The sequence below is a fragment of the Mauremys reevesii genome, linkage group 3, assembly GCF_016161935.1.
Source record: "Mauremys reevesii isolate NIE-2019 linkage group 3, ASM1616193v1, whole genome shotgun sequence".
Lineage (NCBI taxonomy): Eukaryota > Metazoa > Chordata > Testudines > Geoemydidae > Mauremys > Mauremys reevesii.
Window position 1 is genome coordinate 36,592,766 of NC_052625.1, and position 16,970 is coordinate 36,609,735.

The 16,970-nt window shown below is 45.0% G+C and overlaps 1 protein-coding gene across 3 annotated transcripts in view; it reads left to right on the forward strand.

The window, feature by feature from the left end:
* The window catches only part of LOC120400284 (metastasis-associated protein MTA1-like), a 53,678-nt gene that overhangs the window by 19,607 nt on the left and 17,101 nt on the right, over positions 1–16,970 (forward strand). For 2 of the 3 annotated variants that reach the window (XR_005595680.1, XM_039528739.1), the window contains exon 4: positions 1,345–1,718. Coding sequence is in view for 1 of the 3 variants with exons in the window: in XM_039528739.1 (XP_039384673.1) it covers positions 1,345–1,402 (58 nt within the window). In the remaining 2 variants the exon portion in view is untranslated. Of the gene's footprint in view, positions 1–1,344; positions 1,719–16,970 lie in introns of those variants that run through there. The other variant, XR_005595679.1, reaches the window with a different exon arrangement.

A 16,970-nucleotide genomic window follows, 5' to 3' on the forward strand; every position in this document is an offset into this window, starting at 1 on the left:
AATGCAGGTATGTGAAATTCACATCTCCCTATGACAATGTTCAGTGAATCTATCCTGATAAGCCTGTAAGGCTCCAGTTTTGCTATTGCTTCTACATGGGCAAACCCCTCTTCCTGTCAGAAGCCCCATTGACTCCGCTGGGTCTGTGTGGGCACAGGAGTCCACCCACATGCTACTTAATCCTACTCTGATTCTGCCTAATCCATCCAAATGAAAAGGTGGAGAAAGATATTAGTAATTATCCTGCCCCACACCCAATAATAAAAGGATTAATAAAATAGGTTTTATGGGTCAGAATGTAACTATTAAGTAATAAATGGAGTTAATTGCAGGGTCAGGGCAGGGCTTAAAATGGTAAGAAACACTGGTGAACTTTCAAGAAAGTTCACTATGACACTATTCTGTGATACCTTTGCCGTGGTTAATATTTTTGTAGTATTACTTATTCCTGACCTTTTTGAATGTAAAAGGAATTGTAGTTCCCTACTGTGAAATAAACTGCATAAGATATTAATTTAAAATCTCTGGAAAAAATTTAAATAAAAGCCTGATTCTTGAAAAAGTATTTCTGCACAGTGCCTGGAACAAGCATTCTTTGGAAAGCTCCAGTTGTTTTACAACTGCTCATTACTAGACCTTCAATTACTTTTTTAATATATTTGGATGCAAGCTGTTAAGAGAATATACTATACCTATTACAGTGTTTCCATGTGGTTTATGCTAACTCAGGTGTGGTATAAAGATAACTTACTGTTTATTTCCTTCTCATGAAACAACCATAATATAGATTCTATTCTGGGCCCATTTTTTAGATTAATGTAGGGAATCACTATAGTTCGTGAAATTGGATTCACAGTACTAAGTTATCACCCATGGATTTATATATTTGAACATATAGTATAAGTCATATTACAGCATCTAGAACTTTAATATACAGGATTCTATGTAACAAATTAATTTTCATTGACTATATAGCACACAAACTGTAATCTGCAAAGAAAATTAGTAATGTAGTTGTGGATGAGCAAGAAAAATATATCTGTCGCTTAAAACTTTTACTGCCAATTGTTTGGTATACTGTATATGCAGTATGCTTATATGTGCATACAGACTCCATATATACCCGTACACTCTGTGTGCATACATCATAAACATATTTATATAGGGAGACCTGATATACCATGTTGAAAGTGAAGTTTTTCAGCACTTACCATTTTAAGAACCGTAATGAACTGATTGGCTGAATGGGTTACAACAGATTTCTGTATTCTGTCCCTTGATGGGCCAACAGAATATTTGTATATAGAACTACTGCTGAATGAATCAATGCTTCTTTTCTTTCAGTGCTGAAGCAGTTAGACCTCTTCTCACGGCAAGTGTATCTCCATTGGGAATGAGTTAACTAAAACTACAACATGATCTTCACCTGTTAACAGCAAACATTGGCTTCCCTTTTACTAATAGGACAATTTATTCAAGAGGTATTACAAATCCTGCACTGCATCATAGAAGCTATTTATATACTTTGTGATATGATCCTCCACCAGAATAAAATGTTTCTCTAGATACATAATATTATTATATTTTAATTATTTGGAATGTATCTACTTTAATTGAGGCATCTGCTTTATGTTAAAAACAAAAAACCTTAAAAAATAGAAGGATGTGCCTTTTAATGCTTAATCCTACTCTGATTTTGCCTAATCCATCCAAATGAAAAGGTGGAGAAAGATATTAACAATTATCCTGCCCCAATAATAAAAGGATTAATAAAATAGATTTTATCGGGTCAGAATGTAACTATTAAGTAATAAATCTGAAACTTGAGTTTGTAGCTCAAGATCATGATTTAATTTACAAACAACTTTCACTATATGAACAGAATATCTTTTATTAGCTTTTCCCCTTCTTTTCTTAGCAGAATCACATTAGTTAGCGATGGAAGTAACCTACTGTATTGAGTCCATCCCTCTTATATCTTTAGAATATACAGTATATTGCCTTGATAAAGGACATAGAATCATAGGTCTGGAAGGGACCTCGAGAGGTCCTCTAGTCCAGTCCCCTGCACTCAGGGCAGGACTAAGTATTATCTAGACCATCCCTGACAGGTGTTTGTCTAACCTGCTCTTAAAAATCTCTACTGATGGAGATTCCACAAGCTCCCTGGGCAACTTATTCCAGTGCTTAACCACCCTGATAGTTAGGAAGTTTTTCCTAATGTCCAACCTAAACCTCCTTTGCTGCAATTTAAGCCCATTGCTTCTTGTCCTGTTCTCAGATGTTAAGGAGAACATTTTTTCTCTCTCCTCCTTGTAACAACCTTTTAAGTACTTGAAAACTGTTATCATGTCCCCTCTCAGTCTTGTTTTCTCCAGACCAAATAAACCCAATTTTTTTCAATCTTCCCTCATATGTCATGTTTCTAGACCTTTAATTATTTTTGTTGCTCTTCTCTGGACTTCTTCCTGAGTGGAATACTTCACATTTGTCCTTATTGAATTTCATCCCATTTTCTTCAGACCATTTCTCTAGTTTGTCCAGATCATTTTGAATTTTAATCTTATCCTCCAATGAATTTGCAACCCCTCCCAGCTTGGTATTGTCCACAAACTTTGTACATGTACTCTCTATGCCATTATCCAAATCATTGATGAAGATATTGAAGAGAACTTGACTTAGAACTGATTCCTGTGGGACCCTATTCGATATGCCCTTCCAACTTGACCGTGAACCACTGATAACTACTCTCTGGGAACGGTTTTACAACCAGTTATGAACCCATCTTATAGTAGCTCCATCTAGGTTGTATTTCCCTAGTTTGTTTATGAGAAGGTCATGTGAGACTGTATCAAAAGCCTTAGTGAAGTCAAGATATACCACATCTATCACTCCCCCGCCCCATCCACAAGGCTTGTTACCCTGCCAAAGAAAGCTATTAGGTTGGTTTGACGTGATTTGTTCTTGACAAATCCATGCTGACTGTTATTTATTACCTTATTGTCTTCTAGGTGTTTGCAAATTGATTGCTTACTTATTTGCTCCATTATCTTTCTGGGTCCTGAAGTTAAGCTGACTGGTCTGTAATTCCCCAGGTTGTCCTTATTTCCCTTTTTAATAGATTGGCATTTATGCTTTTCCAGTCCGCTGGAATTTCTCCTGTCTTCCATGACTTTTTGAAGATAATCGCTAATGGCTCAGATATCTCCTCAGTCAGCTCCTTGAATATTCTAGGATTATTTCATCAGGCCCTGGTGGCTTGAAGACATATAACTTGTCTAAGCAATTTTTAACTTGTTCTTTCCCTATTTTAGCCTCTGATCCTACCTCATTTCCACTGGCATTTACTATGTTAGATGTCCAATCGCTACTTTATTCCATATCAAACTGACACCACCCTTATTTTTATTTATGTCTCATGACATACATACAGCATTTCAGACCAACATGCAATTTTGTTATGTATTTATTATTTTTAAGGTGCGAAATAAAAATGACATTCCCTAGAAATAAACATTCCACCACACCCAAACCCTTAGGAAATGCTTGAGAAAAGAGATGATTCTTGCAGATAAAGGCCAATGTTCTGGTTTTCTTCGAGCAGTGGGAGAAATGAATTCCAGAGTCTCTACTAGGAATATTTCGATCATTATGCCTATATCAGCTACATTTTTGCAACATGGGGGTTTCACCAATGCAACTAATCCTAATTTGACACTAGCTACATTAGTACACATATCCCCAGGTTATATGGGTCCAGTGAATGCCCCGCCTCAAGTGTTGAATCTACTGCCTCTTCACTGAAACACCTTTGCTGACTTCAGCTGCCACAATGGCACGTGGGGGGAAGTCTGAAGTAGCCAGGGCAGAAGCTCTATAGGGCTTTATAGATTTGCATTACGCACTTTGATTTGCACTCAGTCTTTGTGACTATTTTAGTGGAAATCTCTTTTCCTACTGTAGCGGGGTGAGCACCCGCTCCGGCCCTGGAGGGGTTGGAAAAGCCCTGCAGAGGGCTGGGGCTGGGCAAGGTAAAACCCTGGCTGATTGGGGCCATGCCCCAAACTGAGCAACAGGGCCTTATAAGGAGGCCAGGGAAGCCAGAGGGAGCAGTCTCTTTCTGATTGGAGAGGGAGACAGGCCTGGCTGCTGGGGAACTCACCCAGGGGACCTAGAGTGAGGTAGGGCTGGGGAAAGGCCTTAGGGGCTGGGAAGCCCTAGGCCAGGAACTCCCCAGGCTGCAGGACCTAGTTCTAGGCCCACCTACGTATTGGGCTTGCAGAGGGGCAGCCTGAGGGTGGGTAAAGGCAGCCAGTCCAGACCCTTTTGCCTATGATGAGTGGCTGATACTGCAGTCTTCCCCAGTGAATGGAGACTAGATGGAGACTGGGCAGTAGCCAAAACTGAGGCGAAGTGGGGATAGTGGGTTGGGGGTTCCCCAGGGAGTGGAGACCTAGATCGGTGGGGTACTGCCAGGGGGCAGCACCCCAGATAAAGGGGCACTGGGTCCTGGGAGGGACGCGGGGGCCAAAAGACGAGTAGATCACTGGCCTGCAGAGGGCACTCTGGAGCTGGAAAACAAGCTAATTCCTGGAAGTCACCAGCAGGAGGCGCCGCAGGGGTGAGGCCGTTCGTCTACACCTACATACACTATTTCAATTTTTGAACGGGTCACAGGCCTTACTTATTAAATTTTACACCGTTTTTTTAAATGAGATTATATACAACCTTCTTTTTAGTAAAGATAGGCACAATTTCAAAATTTGCCCCAGAGTTTGGATCCAGATTTAGAATCCTACCAAAACTGGATACAGCTTTTGAGCAGTTGTTCAGCTCTAATTTTCAGGGAGTTCTCACAAATTAGGCCCTAAGCTTTCAATTGATTGCATGGAGAGGCACCGCTGCACCCGTATGCAATCAGTTGAAGGCTTGGTAGCATTACTGATGAACAGCAGCTACTTTCTGTTCAGACAAACAAATCAGTATAAATATATTTTCCAAGTTCCTTTAGCTCTGAAATATATTGAAATTTGTCATACATTATTGGCAGTTTGAAAAGGCACTGATTATAACTAAGGCTACGATTTAGTAACAAGTATTCTTAGTAAAAGTCATGGACAGGTCATGGGCAATAAACAAAAATTCATGGCCCGTGACCTGTCCATGACTTATACTAAAAAACCTGTGTTTAAATCTGGGCAGGGGAGATGAAGGGGAGCAGCGCTTAGGCTTGTGGGGAGACTGCTGCAGGGGGGAGAGGGAGCTTGGGGGACCCCTGCTGTGGGGGAAGCTGGGGGTCAGTAACACCAGCTGCCAGGGACCACAGACCGCAGTTGCTGCGGCTGGCCAGCCAAGGACCATGGGTGCTCCGGCCAGCCAGGGACTGCTGCCTGGGGTCCAGAGCAGTGGCTAGGGTGGCTGTCTTGGGCGCTAGCAGTCGCAGATCAGCTGTATACCACCATAGGCAGTCTCATCATACCATCCCCTTCATCAACTTATCAAGCTCAGTCTTGAAGTCAGTTAGGTTTTTTGCCTCCACTGTTCCCCTTGGAAGGCTGTTCCAGAACTTCGCTCTTCCGACTGTTGGAAACCTTTGTCTAACTCAGCAGTCCATGACCTCTGTGACAGACACGGAGCCTTAATTATTAACACTAGGCAATACAGTCATTCTAATTCCTTCTCTGGCTCAATTCATATTTAATTATTCAATGATTTAATTAAAGTGGAACAACTTCAACAGTAGAGATTGAGGGAACTCTACATCAAAATATCCTATATCCCAGTACCTAGGGCACTCACTTGAGAGATGGTGGATCCAATCTCTCCGCCCCCTCAGGAGGTTTGAAGGGAGGGTCTCCTCTTCTCCTCCGTGCTTCCCCCCCTTGAACTCACTTGAGGGGCCCAATCCACTAGGTGGCCTCTGAGCTTGTGACTTAGGTGGCTGAATGCCTGTCTTCCCTCAGTTCACGGAATATAAGCAGAAATAAGCACCTTCCTAAAGCCTGGACTTAAGTACTGAACTCCATGAGAGGGGCAGGGCTTTGCCGACACACCTCTCACTGGTACCTCCCATTGGCTAGCTTAGGTGGCTCCCTGCCAAGTGTGCTGGCTTTGTGGATCACATTCTAGGGCACCTGTCTCTTCCCATTCATTGTATGGGGAGCACATGCATCTAACTCAGGGCTTATGGATAGCAGTGTTGTTCCTGAGATTTTTTAGGAGCCTATAAGTTTGGTGCAGCAATACTCTGTGTTGCAATGCCTAAATCCCTTTAGCTGGGCATTAGTCTCTCTGGGCCTTAGGCCTTGTCTACGCTATAGAGCTTTGTCAACAAAAGTTATGTTGACACTCAAAAAGTGCTATAATAAAAATCGGTATTGCATGTTTACACTCACTTCCTCTGTCAGCACAGCGCATCCTCACTTGGGGCACAAGCATTGACAGTGTGAGCAATGCACTATTGGTACCTATCCCACAGTGCAGCTTGATACCTTTTGCCGCTAGGTCTTTTGGGAAGGCGAAACATCACGGCGCATCTTGGGACTGGGCTCACTATCCCATGAGGCATTGTTTTCCATCCCAGCATTCCACAGGCTTCCAGCTTTCTCTCCCTGTATTTTTCAATGGCCCTTCTTTGCTGTGCACCCTGGCATCTTTGTGTGAAGGGACGGATCCCGCACTGCTTTCCTATGCTCGGATACCTGTCATTAACACATCGCAAATGGCAGTGCAGTTAATCATGAAGTTCCTAAATGAACAAGACTCCCAGTTGTCTGACATGGTGTGTGATATGGATAGGAGCAACTTTAAATTGCTTTTGGCATTCACAGAGCAGCTGTATAGGGTAGACCATCGCTTTTGGGCTCAGGAAACAAGCACTGAATGATGGGATCGAATTATCATGCAGGTCTGGGATTACGACAGTGGCTACAGAACTTTTGGATGAGGAAAGCAACCTTCCTGGGACTGTATGTGGAGTTCTCCCCAGACCTTCGGCGCAAGGACACCAGAATGAGAGCTGCCCTATCAGTAGAGAAGTGTGTGGCAATCGCTGTGTGGAAGCTGGCGACTTCAAACTGATACTGGTCTGTCACAAATCAGTTTGGAGTCGGGAAATTGACCATTGGGGCTGTGTTAATGCAGTGTGCAGGGCCATAAATCGCATCCTGCTATGAAGGACTAGAACTCTGGGAAATGTGTGTGAAATAGTGCAGGGCTTTGCAGAGATGGGTTTCCCTAACTGTGGAGGGTAATAGATGGCACACACATTCCAATTTTGGCACCAGACCACCTTGTGATGGAATACATCAATAGGAAGGGGTACTTCTCCATGGTGTTGCCTGTGCTTGTGGATCACTGTAGGCATTTGACATCAATGCGAGGTGGTCTGGGAAGATGCATGACACACGCATCTTCAGGAACACTGGCCTGTATACAAAGCTGCAAATGGGGACTTTCTTTCCAAACAAGAAAATTACAATGAGGGATGTTGAAATGCCCTTAGTGATCCTGGGAGACCTGGCATACCTCTTACAGCTGTTGCTCATGAAATCTTACATGGGAAACCTGGACAGCAGTAAGGAGCAGTTCAACAACAGGCAGACTAGGTGCCGGGATGACCATGGAATATGCCTTTGGCAGATTAAAGGCACACTGGTGATGCCTTTTTGGCAAGTTAGACCTCAATGAGGATAATATACCCCTGGTCATAGCTGTATGCTGTACGTTGCATAATATTTGTGAAGCTAAGGGTGAAAGTTTTGCTCAGGGGTGGAGTGCTGAGGCAGACCAGCTGGCTGCTGATCTTGAGCAGCCAGATACCAGGGCTATCAGACAGTCCCAGAGGGAGGCAATTGGAATCAGGAGGCTTTGAGGCAACACTTTGAAAATTAGAACCAGTGAAGTATATCTCTGTGATTGGTGCTGCAATGTTCCATTACATCTAGTTTTCACAGGAAACAATTGTGAAATTTGGGGGCTTAGGTTCCAGTAAGCAAATGATTAAACTGCCTGTTTATATCTTGGTAGTATCTGCTAATATCACAAATAAAGATTAGTTATTGTTTAAAAACTTTGCTTTTATCTCAGAAAACCAACACACCCGTGCACATGCGCGCGCATGCACACACACACACACGCATGCTTGGTGGGAAAGGAGGTGCCAGGGGGAAGGGCAGACTTTCAGAGCTGTGTGTAGGTCCAGCTATCATTGTGAAAGTTGTCCGAGGGGATGGAGTGAATGGGAAACCGAGAACTTCAGGGAAGCGGAAAGGAATGTGCAGGTGAAGTTTGGGGGGGCATGGAAAAGAGTTATGAATGTGCTGCAGGGGAGGGCGGGCATGCATCTGCTCAGTCTGCATCATTATTAAGATCTTCAGCATCTGCGTTTGCTCCTATATGACTTTAATCATCCGCACTGTAGCGTCCTGATTTTCTTTTCTGTCCTGCCTTTCGGCTTCCCTCTACTCCTTGCGTTCCCTTTTCTCTGCATTGGAGAACTTCTTTGCTCCATCTTGGGCGCTTTCTTATCTGGCTGAGACTCTGCCAGTGTGTGGGGGGTGTCCCTTAAGGCCACATAAGCAGAAGCACGAGAAACATTGCACAGAAGCATGGTTGTTAAGTTCACGCACAGTATTGAAACATTTCAGTAAAATACACCTCTGGTAACATTACAATCACTTTCTCACTGACCCTTGGCAAGCGCACATCTCAGCGAACACCCAAAGCATGGTGAGTGTTGGCTGGGGGTGGAGTGGGTGAGGGGACCCTCTATATGGGGAAAATAGCACTCTGAAAGGGTTGCAGTGCAGGCTAGTGAAAAAATTCTAAATTCTCCCACACTTTTCCACAGGTGGGGGGGTCATTGTAGCAGATATCTCACTGCTGAGGGTAAGCAGGGAAGCAAGGGTACATCTACTACACACCTATGTGTGACGGTACCTCCCATAAGGCTTTATGGAAATATGCTTAGAATGTATTTTATGCTACATGTGCCATGTAACATATCTCAAAGGTTATGATCTACTGAATGTATTAATCCTATTTGTATGCATGCATCATTTTTTTATTCAAAGTTATGAATATTGGCTGTGTACTGGCTTGATTTCTAAATAACCATAGTAGACCATTTGGTCAGTTTCTGGAGAAAGGAATGTTGAAGTTAAGTACCTAATCAAGAGACACTTAAAGGACAATGAATCTTGGAATGCTCCAATCCACATAAGAAGTCTACTTGAGGACGTTCAAGGTAGCATGTGAACCATGGCTGCTATCTGGTAAGAAACTGAGAGTCATGCATGGACATGGTGACTCCAGAACTCCATCTTGGAGCTGGACTTTGCATAGGAGTGAGGAGGGGGTCTCCACCCACAAGAGAACATCTATTTAAACCCCTGGGAGACCCCTCCATTTTGTCTTCAGCTGGCTAAAGAGAGAGCCTCTCCACCCCCCAGGATACTTGAAAGAAATTGGAACAAAAGACAGTGACTGCAGGGGGTATGAGTGATTGCTGGACCCAGGCTAAAAGGAGATTAGTCTGTAAAAGGGAGCATTCTGGAACTGGTGAGGATCTTATCTGTATTCAGTTTGATTAGACATAGATTTGCGCATTTTATTTTACTTTGCTTGGTGACTTACTTTGTTCTGTCTGTTACTGCTTGGAACTACTTAAATCCTACTTTCTGTATTTAATAAAATCACTTTTTATTTATTAATTAACTCAGAGTGTGTATTAATACCTGGGGGAGCAAACAATTGTGCATATCTATCAGTGTTATAGAGGGCGAACAATTTATGAGTTTACCCTCTGTAAGCTTTATACGGGGTAAAATGGATTTATTTGGGTTTAGACCCCGTTGGGAGTTGGGCATTTGAGTGTTAAGACAGGAACACTTTTGTTAGCTGCTTTCAGGTAAACCTGCAGCTTTGGGGTAAGTAATTCAGACCCTGGGTCTTTGTTGGAGCAGACGGGAGTGTCTGGCTCAGCAAGACAGGGTGCTGGGGTCCTGAGCTGGCAGGGAAAGCAGGAGCAGAGGTAGTCTTGGCACATCGGGTGGCAGCCCCAAGGGAGGTTCTGTGATCCAACCCGTCACACTATGGATTCCGCCCTTGTCTCTATGCTTCTTGTCTGTGTGCTGCATTGGTCCCTGCACAACTGATTGCCGAATGGCACGGGAAAGTTTCCTACAACGGGAGAAGGAAAAAAGCAGCTCTGCCAAGGAACCTTCAGCAGAGGATTACAGAGTACCTCCAGGAAAGCTTCCTAGAGAGCTCTCTGGAGGATTCCCTGAGATCTTGGCGTGCATCAACACCCTGTTCTGCCATACTGATTAGCTACACAGGGAAATGTCCAGCACACAGAATCACAGCCAGTCTTGTGCATTTCTATACCCTGAACCCACCTCTGCACTACACAAACCATAGCCACTTACCAGGCTTTCCTCCTCTCCTGCTTCTTGCTCACCAGAGAGCATCTGCTGAGACTGATTCAACATCTCTGGAGTGGCAAACAGTTCCTGGCTGCCTGCCCCACCGGGAGACCCTGCCAGAGTTCCACATCGTCGTCTCACTCCACCTCTTCATCAATGACTTCGTCCTCTGGGCTAGGTCCTCTTTCTGCTACCTCTAGGTCTGTCAAAGTATCCAGGGGGCTTTTGGCACAGAAGGGGAGGGGTCACCAGCCAGGATGGCATTGAGCTTCTTATAGAATTGGCAGGTCTTAGGTGCATCACCAGAGCTCCGGTTTGCTTCCCTTGCCTTATGGCTTGCCTGCCTCGGGTCCTTTATCTTTGCTCTGCACTGCAGCATGTCCTGATCACAGCCCTTTTCACACAAGCCTTCAAAAACCTGCCTGTAGGTATCCCAATTCCTATGGCTGAAGTGCAGCTGGGACTGCACAGCCTCCTCTCCCCAAGTACTGAGCAGATCCAGCAGCTCCACAGTGATCCAAGCAGCAGGGGCGGCTCTAGCCATTTTGCCGCCCCAAGCGCGGCGGCATGCCGTGGGGGGGGGGGTGCGCTGCCGGTCGCCGGTCCTGCGGCTCCAGTGGACCTCCCGCAGGCATGCCTGCGGATGCTCCACCGGAGCCGCAGGACCAGGGAACCCTCCGCAGGCACGCCTGTGGGAGGTCCACCGGAGCCGCCTGCCGGCCTCCCGGTGACCGGCAGAGCGCCCCCTGCGGCATCCCGCCTCAAGCACGCGCTTGGCGTGCTGGGCCCTGGAGCCGCCCCTGCCAAGCAGGAGAGTGTTTCCTGCGTGAGGCTGCCATGGTCACCTTCTAAGATGTGATAACCTCTCCACGCCGAGCAAACAGGAAATGGAATTTTAAAAATTCCCAGGGCTTTAATGGGGGAGGGGCGAAGGGTTATTTACCTGTCTGCAGGGCAGCAGAGTTCAAAGTGCTGACCGGAGCGGTCAGGATGGGCATTATGGGACACCTCTCGAAGGCAAATTAAAGTGATAAAATCAAGCATGGTGTCTACACTGGCACTTTGACAAAACTTTTGCACACAAAAGCCTTAGGTCTCTCATGGGGGTGGTTTTATTTTGTCACCAAAACAGGGCATTTTTGCCTCCAAAAGTCACATCATAGTGTGTACACATCCACTGTTTTGTCGACAAAAGCTGCCTTTTGTCAACAAAACTCTGTAATGTACATAAGGCCGTAGTTTACCATCCATAAAATGGGCCTATTAGTACTTCCCTATCTCACAGGACTATTGTGAGGATAATTACATTCAAGACAGTGAGGTGCTCAGATACTATGGTGATGGGGCCATCAGATAGGGATTGTCTACCCCTGAAATGCTTCAGTGGCACAGCTGGGAGGGGTTCTCCTGTCAGCTTAGTTTATCCACCTCCCCGAGAGGCGGTAGCTAGGGCAATGGAAGAAATCTACACTGGACGTTAACTACATCACTCTGGAGTGTGGATTTTTCCTGAGTGACATCGTTAAGCCAATGTAATTTTCTAGTATAGACCAGGCCATAGTTAGATAGTCTTCATTCACAGGGTTTAGACATTACCGTTCTGATTCAGCAAAGCTTTTAAGCACATAGTGAAGTTCCATTGATTTCAACCAGGGCCTAAATCAGCTGTGAAGATCAGGTGTCAATAAGCATGTATGCCACCCATACAATCCTGTCTCTGTAATACAAGTGTATTTCACTATTGTTATTATACAATCCCCTACCTCAAATGCTACTTTTGAAGTTGTATAAGGTGCGAGCTAGATGAACACAACCCTCCCTGCTCCTTGGGTGTATTAACTTAGGTGAAAGCCTTTGCGGTGAACAGTTCCTTTAGCCTGCTGATGAACATAAATCCCTAAATCCCTTAATCCATAAAGCCAGTTCTACGCTGGGATAATATATCATATGTGAAAAGGCTAAAGTCATGTTTAACATCACCTTAGTTTAGATATATCAGTTAACAGGTTTGCTAACAAGATTTATTTTCCCAGTGTTAGACATGGCCTAAGGCAGACTTCCTGGATGTGAAACTTAGTTTCCATATCAAAGACACATTAGTAAAGATTTAAAAAGCATAAAAGCATAAGGAAAATGTCAACTCTTCAGACAAGCACAGTTGTCTTCCATACCATCATCTCAACATTTAAGTAAAAATTTAAAACTATATTTCAATTATACAAAATGTGATCTGTACCAGCATATAGTATAAAGTAGATGAGAGTTTAAAATGTAATAGCAGCTTAGTAGTTAAATTAGTTCCCTCAACTTGCGCACATGTGACCTAGGGACTGATTACGTTAGCCTGAGAAGGATTTCTGCCATTTAGCTATTGTATGAAACCTCAGGTAAGCTACCTCAGCTATTGAAGTTTGCAATACTGAAGTATTACAAAGTACCTATCTTTAAAAGAAATATAATTTTAAAAACTTTTTGAGCTATGTGAGTAAAAGTAATTTGCAGAAGCTGGACTCTGGGTGGGTTGGAATTACTCTCTTTATAGCAAGACAGATTTGCAGTGTTTAATTTGCCCATGAAACTAGATATCAGATAAAACCATGGCATATAAACAGAGCTGTGAAGATATACAATGGCAATGAACTTCACGTTGTTAAGACTCAGATCAAAACTGGGCATATCATAATGATTTTAATTTAAAATAACCCTCCTTTATTGGGTTCTTCATTTAGAAATTGTATTAGAAAGCTTAAATCTGTGCCAAGTCTATGCTTCAGTGCCTTCACTTTTTTTATTTTTCCTTCAGTTAATATATTTTTTAAGCTTTCTAAGGTCTTTTAAATGGATACTTATCACTCTCTTTGTATTTTACATAAATAACTACAGATCTTTACAGAGATTTTAAATATAAAATACTGAAGAGAACACAATGTCTGCAAAAGCCAACAGCGAAGATAGTTATCTGCTCTTGTCAATCATGTAAGGAGGACGAGGCTGGCTGGTTTTGTAACTTATGCCATTTTAGGAGGTGAAGAGTACAAGTGGAGTATTGTGTTAGTGGTTAAAGCAAGCACCTAGGTGTCAGGATTCCTGAGTGTTAGGCCTTGTCTACACTACCAGGTTTTGTCACTAAAATCTGCCTTTTGTTGACCAAACAGGACGTGCATACACACTGCGATGCAACTTTTCTCGGGAAAGATGCCTGATTTTGGCGACTAAATACATCCACCACCACAAGAGACTTGAGTCTTTTGCCTCTACATGTTTCTCGACAAAGTGCCAGTGTAGACACCGCGGTTGATTTAATCATTTTAATTGGTCTCCAGGAGGTGTCCCACAATGTCCATCGTAACCGCTCTGGTCAGTGATTTGAACTGCACTGCCCTGCAGCCAGGTAAACAACCATCCCCCTCCCCCCTCCCACCCTTTAGAAGCCCCGGGAATTTTTGAAATTCCATTTCCTGCTGGCTCGGCATGGAGAGGTCTTATCGCATCTACCCAAGTGATCAGGGCAGGACATCGCAGCAAACGCTCTTCCACTGCAGAGCTGCTGGATCTGATCAGTATATGGGGAGAGGAGCTATGCAGTACCAGCTGTGCTTGAGCCATAGGAATTTTGATATCTATGGGAAGATTTCTCAAGTCTTGTGCAAAAAGGGCTGTGATCAGGACATGTTGCAGTGAAGATAAAGGAGCGGAGGCAGGCATGCCATAAGGCAAGGGAGGCAAACTGTTGCTCTGGTACTTCACCTAAGACCTGCTGGTTCTAAAAGGAGCTGGACACCATCCTCTGTGGTGACCCCACCTCCATCACCAAGAGCCCTGTGAATGAAGGCTGTGGAAAGAGGACCTAACCCAGAAGACAAAGTTATTGATGAAGAGGTGGAGTTAGACAAGGACATAGAGCTCCCAGCAGGACTGCCTGATGGAACTGTTCTCCACTCCCTAGGTGTCTAGCCAGTCTCAGCAGCTGCTCTCCGGAGAGCAAGCAGCAGGAGATGAGATGCCTGGCACATGGCTGTGGCTTCTGTATTGTGGAGATGGGTTCAGGGTACAGAAATGTGGGATGCTGGCTCTGTTTCTGTGAGATGGACATTTCCCTGTGTAGCTAATCAGTACAGCGGAAAAGGGCATTGATACATGGTGAGATCTCACGGGAATCCTCCAGCGAGATCTCTAAGAAGCTTTCCTGGAGGTGCTCGGCCATCCTCTGCCACAGGTTCTGTGGCAGAGCAGCTTTGTTCCTTCCCCCATTGTAGGAAACTGTCCTGCACCATTTGGCAAGCAGCATGGGGAGCAGGGTGGAAGCCACAAGCATGGAGTGTATGTACCTTTGTTTCCCTGCTTACTCTTAGCAGTGAGATGTCTGCTAGAATGACCCCCGCCTGTGGAAAAGTGTGGGAGAATTTTAGATTTTTTCCCATAGAATACTGCACCATGACCCTTGCAGAGAGTGTGTGCTCTTTTCCCTATGTGGAGTGCCCCACCCCCACAAATGTACTCACCATGCTTTGGCTGTTCACTGAGATGTGTGTCTGGCTAGAGTTAGTGAGAAACTGATTGCAATGTTGCAAAAGATGTATATAACTGAAATGTTACAATGCAGTGTGTGACTTTAACAATCCTGCTTCTGTGCACTGTCCCCTGTGCTTCAGCAGATGTGGTCTTCAGGAACATCCCCCACTCCCCTGCTGAGTGTCTCTGCCAGATAAGAAAGCTCCCAAGATGCAGCAAAAAAGACATGTTCTTTGAGGTTCTGCAGTGCTACAATGCAGAAAAAAGGGAACGTAAGGAGTACTGGGAAGCCGAACGGCAGGTCAGAAAGGAGAATCAAGCGTTCATTAAGGATGCAACTAAGAGGATTGGAGGCTTAATGGAGGAGTAAACGCAGATGAGGCAGTCGTTAATATTGCTGGAGACCGAGCAGATACTTGTTCGACCTCACCTGCAGGACTTTCAGAACACTTTTCTATGCACCCCCCCATACCCTCCAAACTCCACTCGCACATTCCTTTCCACCTTCCGGGACTTCTCGGTTTCCCCTTCACTCCACCCCCTCGGAAAACTTTCACAATGGTAGCTGGACCTGCACACAGTTTGTGAAAGTCTCTCTTTCCCTGGTTCCTCCTTTCCCAGCAGGCATTTGTGTGCGCTGTTTCTTGTTCAACAAAAGCAAAGGTTTTTAATAGTGAATCACCTTTATTTTTTTTTCTACAAACTGAGACTGCAGGCACTACCAATCCATGCACAGGCATTGTAACAATTGTTTCTTACAGGAATATAAGGCCCAAAATGACACCTAGAAAAACTAACACTGATGACAGAGATATAATTACTGGTGCTCATTGTCAAAGTGCTGCCTCAAAGCCTCCCTGATTTGAATTGCCCACCTATGGGCTCCTCTGACAGCCCTGGTATCTGGCTGCTCAAAATCTGCAGCCAAGCTGTCTGCCTCACCGCTCTGCCCCTGAGCAAACCTTTCACCCTCCGCTTTACAGAGATTATGCAGTGTACAGCACGCGGCTATGACCATGGGAATATTATCCTCATTAAGGTCTAGCCTGCCATAAAGGCAGCTAGTGCGCTTTTAATCTGCCAAAGGCACATTCCCTGGTCATCTGGCACCTACTCAGCCTGTTGTCGAACCGCTCCTTACTGCTGTCCAGGTTTCCTGCGCAAGGTTTCATGAGCCACAGCTGTAAGGAGTACACCGGGCCTCCCAGGATCACTATGGGCATTTCAACATCCCCCACTGTAATCTTCTGGTTTGAAAAGAAAGTCCCCACTTGCAGCTTTCTGTTCAGGCTGGTGTTACTGAAGATGCGTGCGTCATTCACCTTCCCAGACCACCCGGCATTGATGTCAGTGAAACTCTCTCGGTGATCTACAAACTCCTGCAACACCATGGAGCAGTACCCCTTCCTATTGATATACTCTGTCGCAAGGTGGTCTGGTGCCAAAACTGTAATATGTGCATCATTTATCGCCCTCCACAGTTGAGGAAACCCATTTCTGCAAAGCTGTTCACTATTTCACGCACATTTCCCGAAGTCACAGTCCTTCGTAGCAGGATGTGATTTATTGCCCTGCATACTTGCATTAATGCAGCCCCAGTGGTTGACTTCCCCACTCCAAATTAATTTCCGACTGACTGGTATGAGTCTGGAGTCACCAGCTTCCACACAGTGATTTCCACACACTTCTTTACTAAGTGGGCAGCTTTTATTCTGGTCTCCTTGCACCGCAGGCATAGGCGCTGACTTCTCCGCTTTTCCCTGAGTGCTTGACCCACCCTCTGCCCCCGCCCCCACTCTACTCCTTCCATGAGGCCCCACTCTGCCCCACCTCTTCCCACCCCTTCCCCAAAGTCCCTGCCCCAACTCTGCCCCTTCCTTGCCTCTATTCCAACTCCTTCCCCAAATCCCTGTCCTGGCCACACCTCTTCCCCACCTCCTTTCCTGAGCGTGCCACATTCCTGCTCCTCCCACCTCCCTCCCTGAGTTTTCTATGCCACCAAACAGCTGTTTGGCGGGTGGCTTGGAGGTA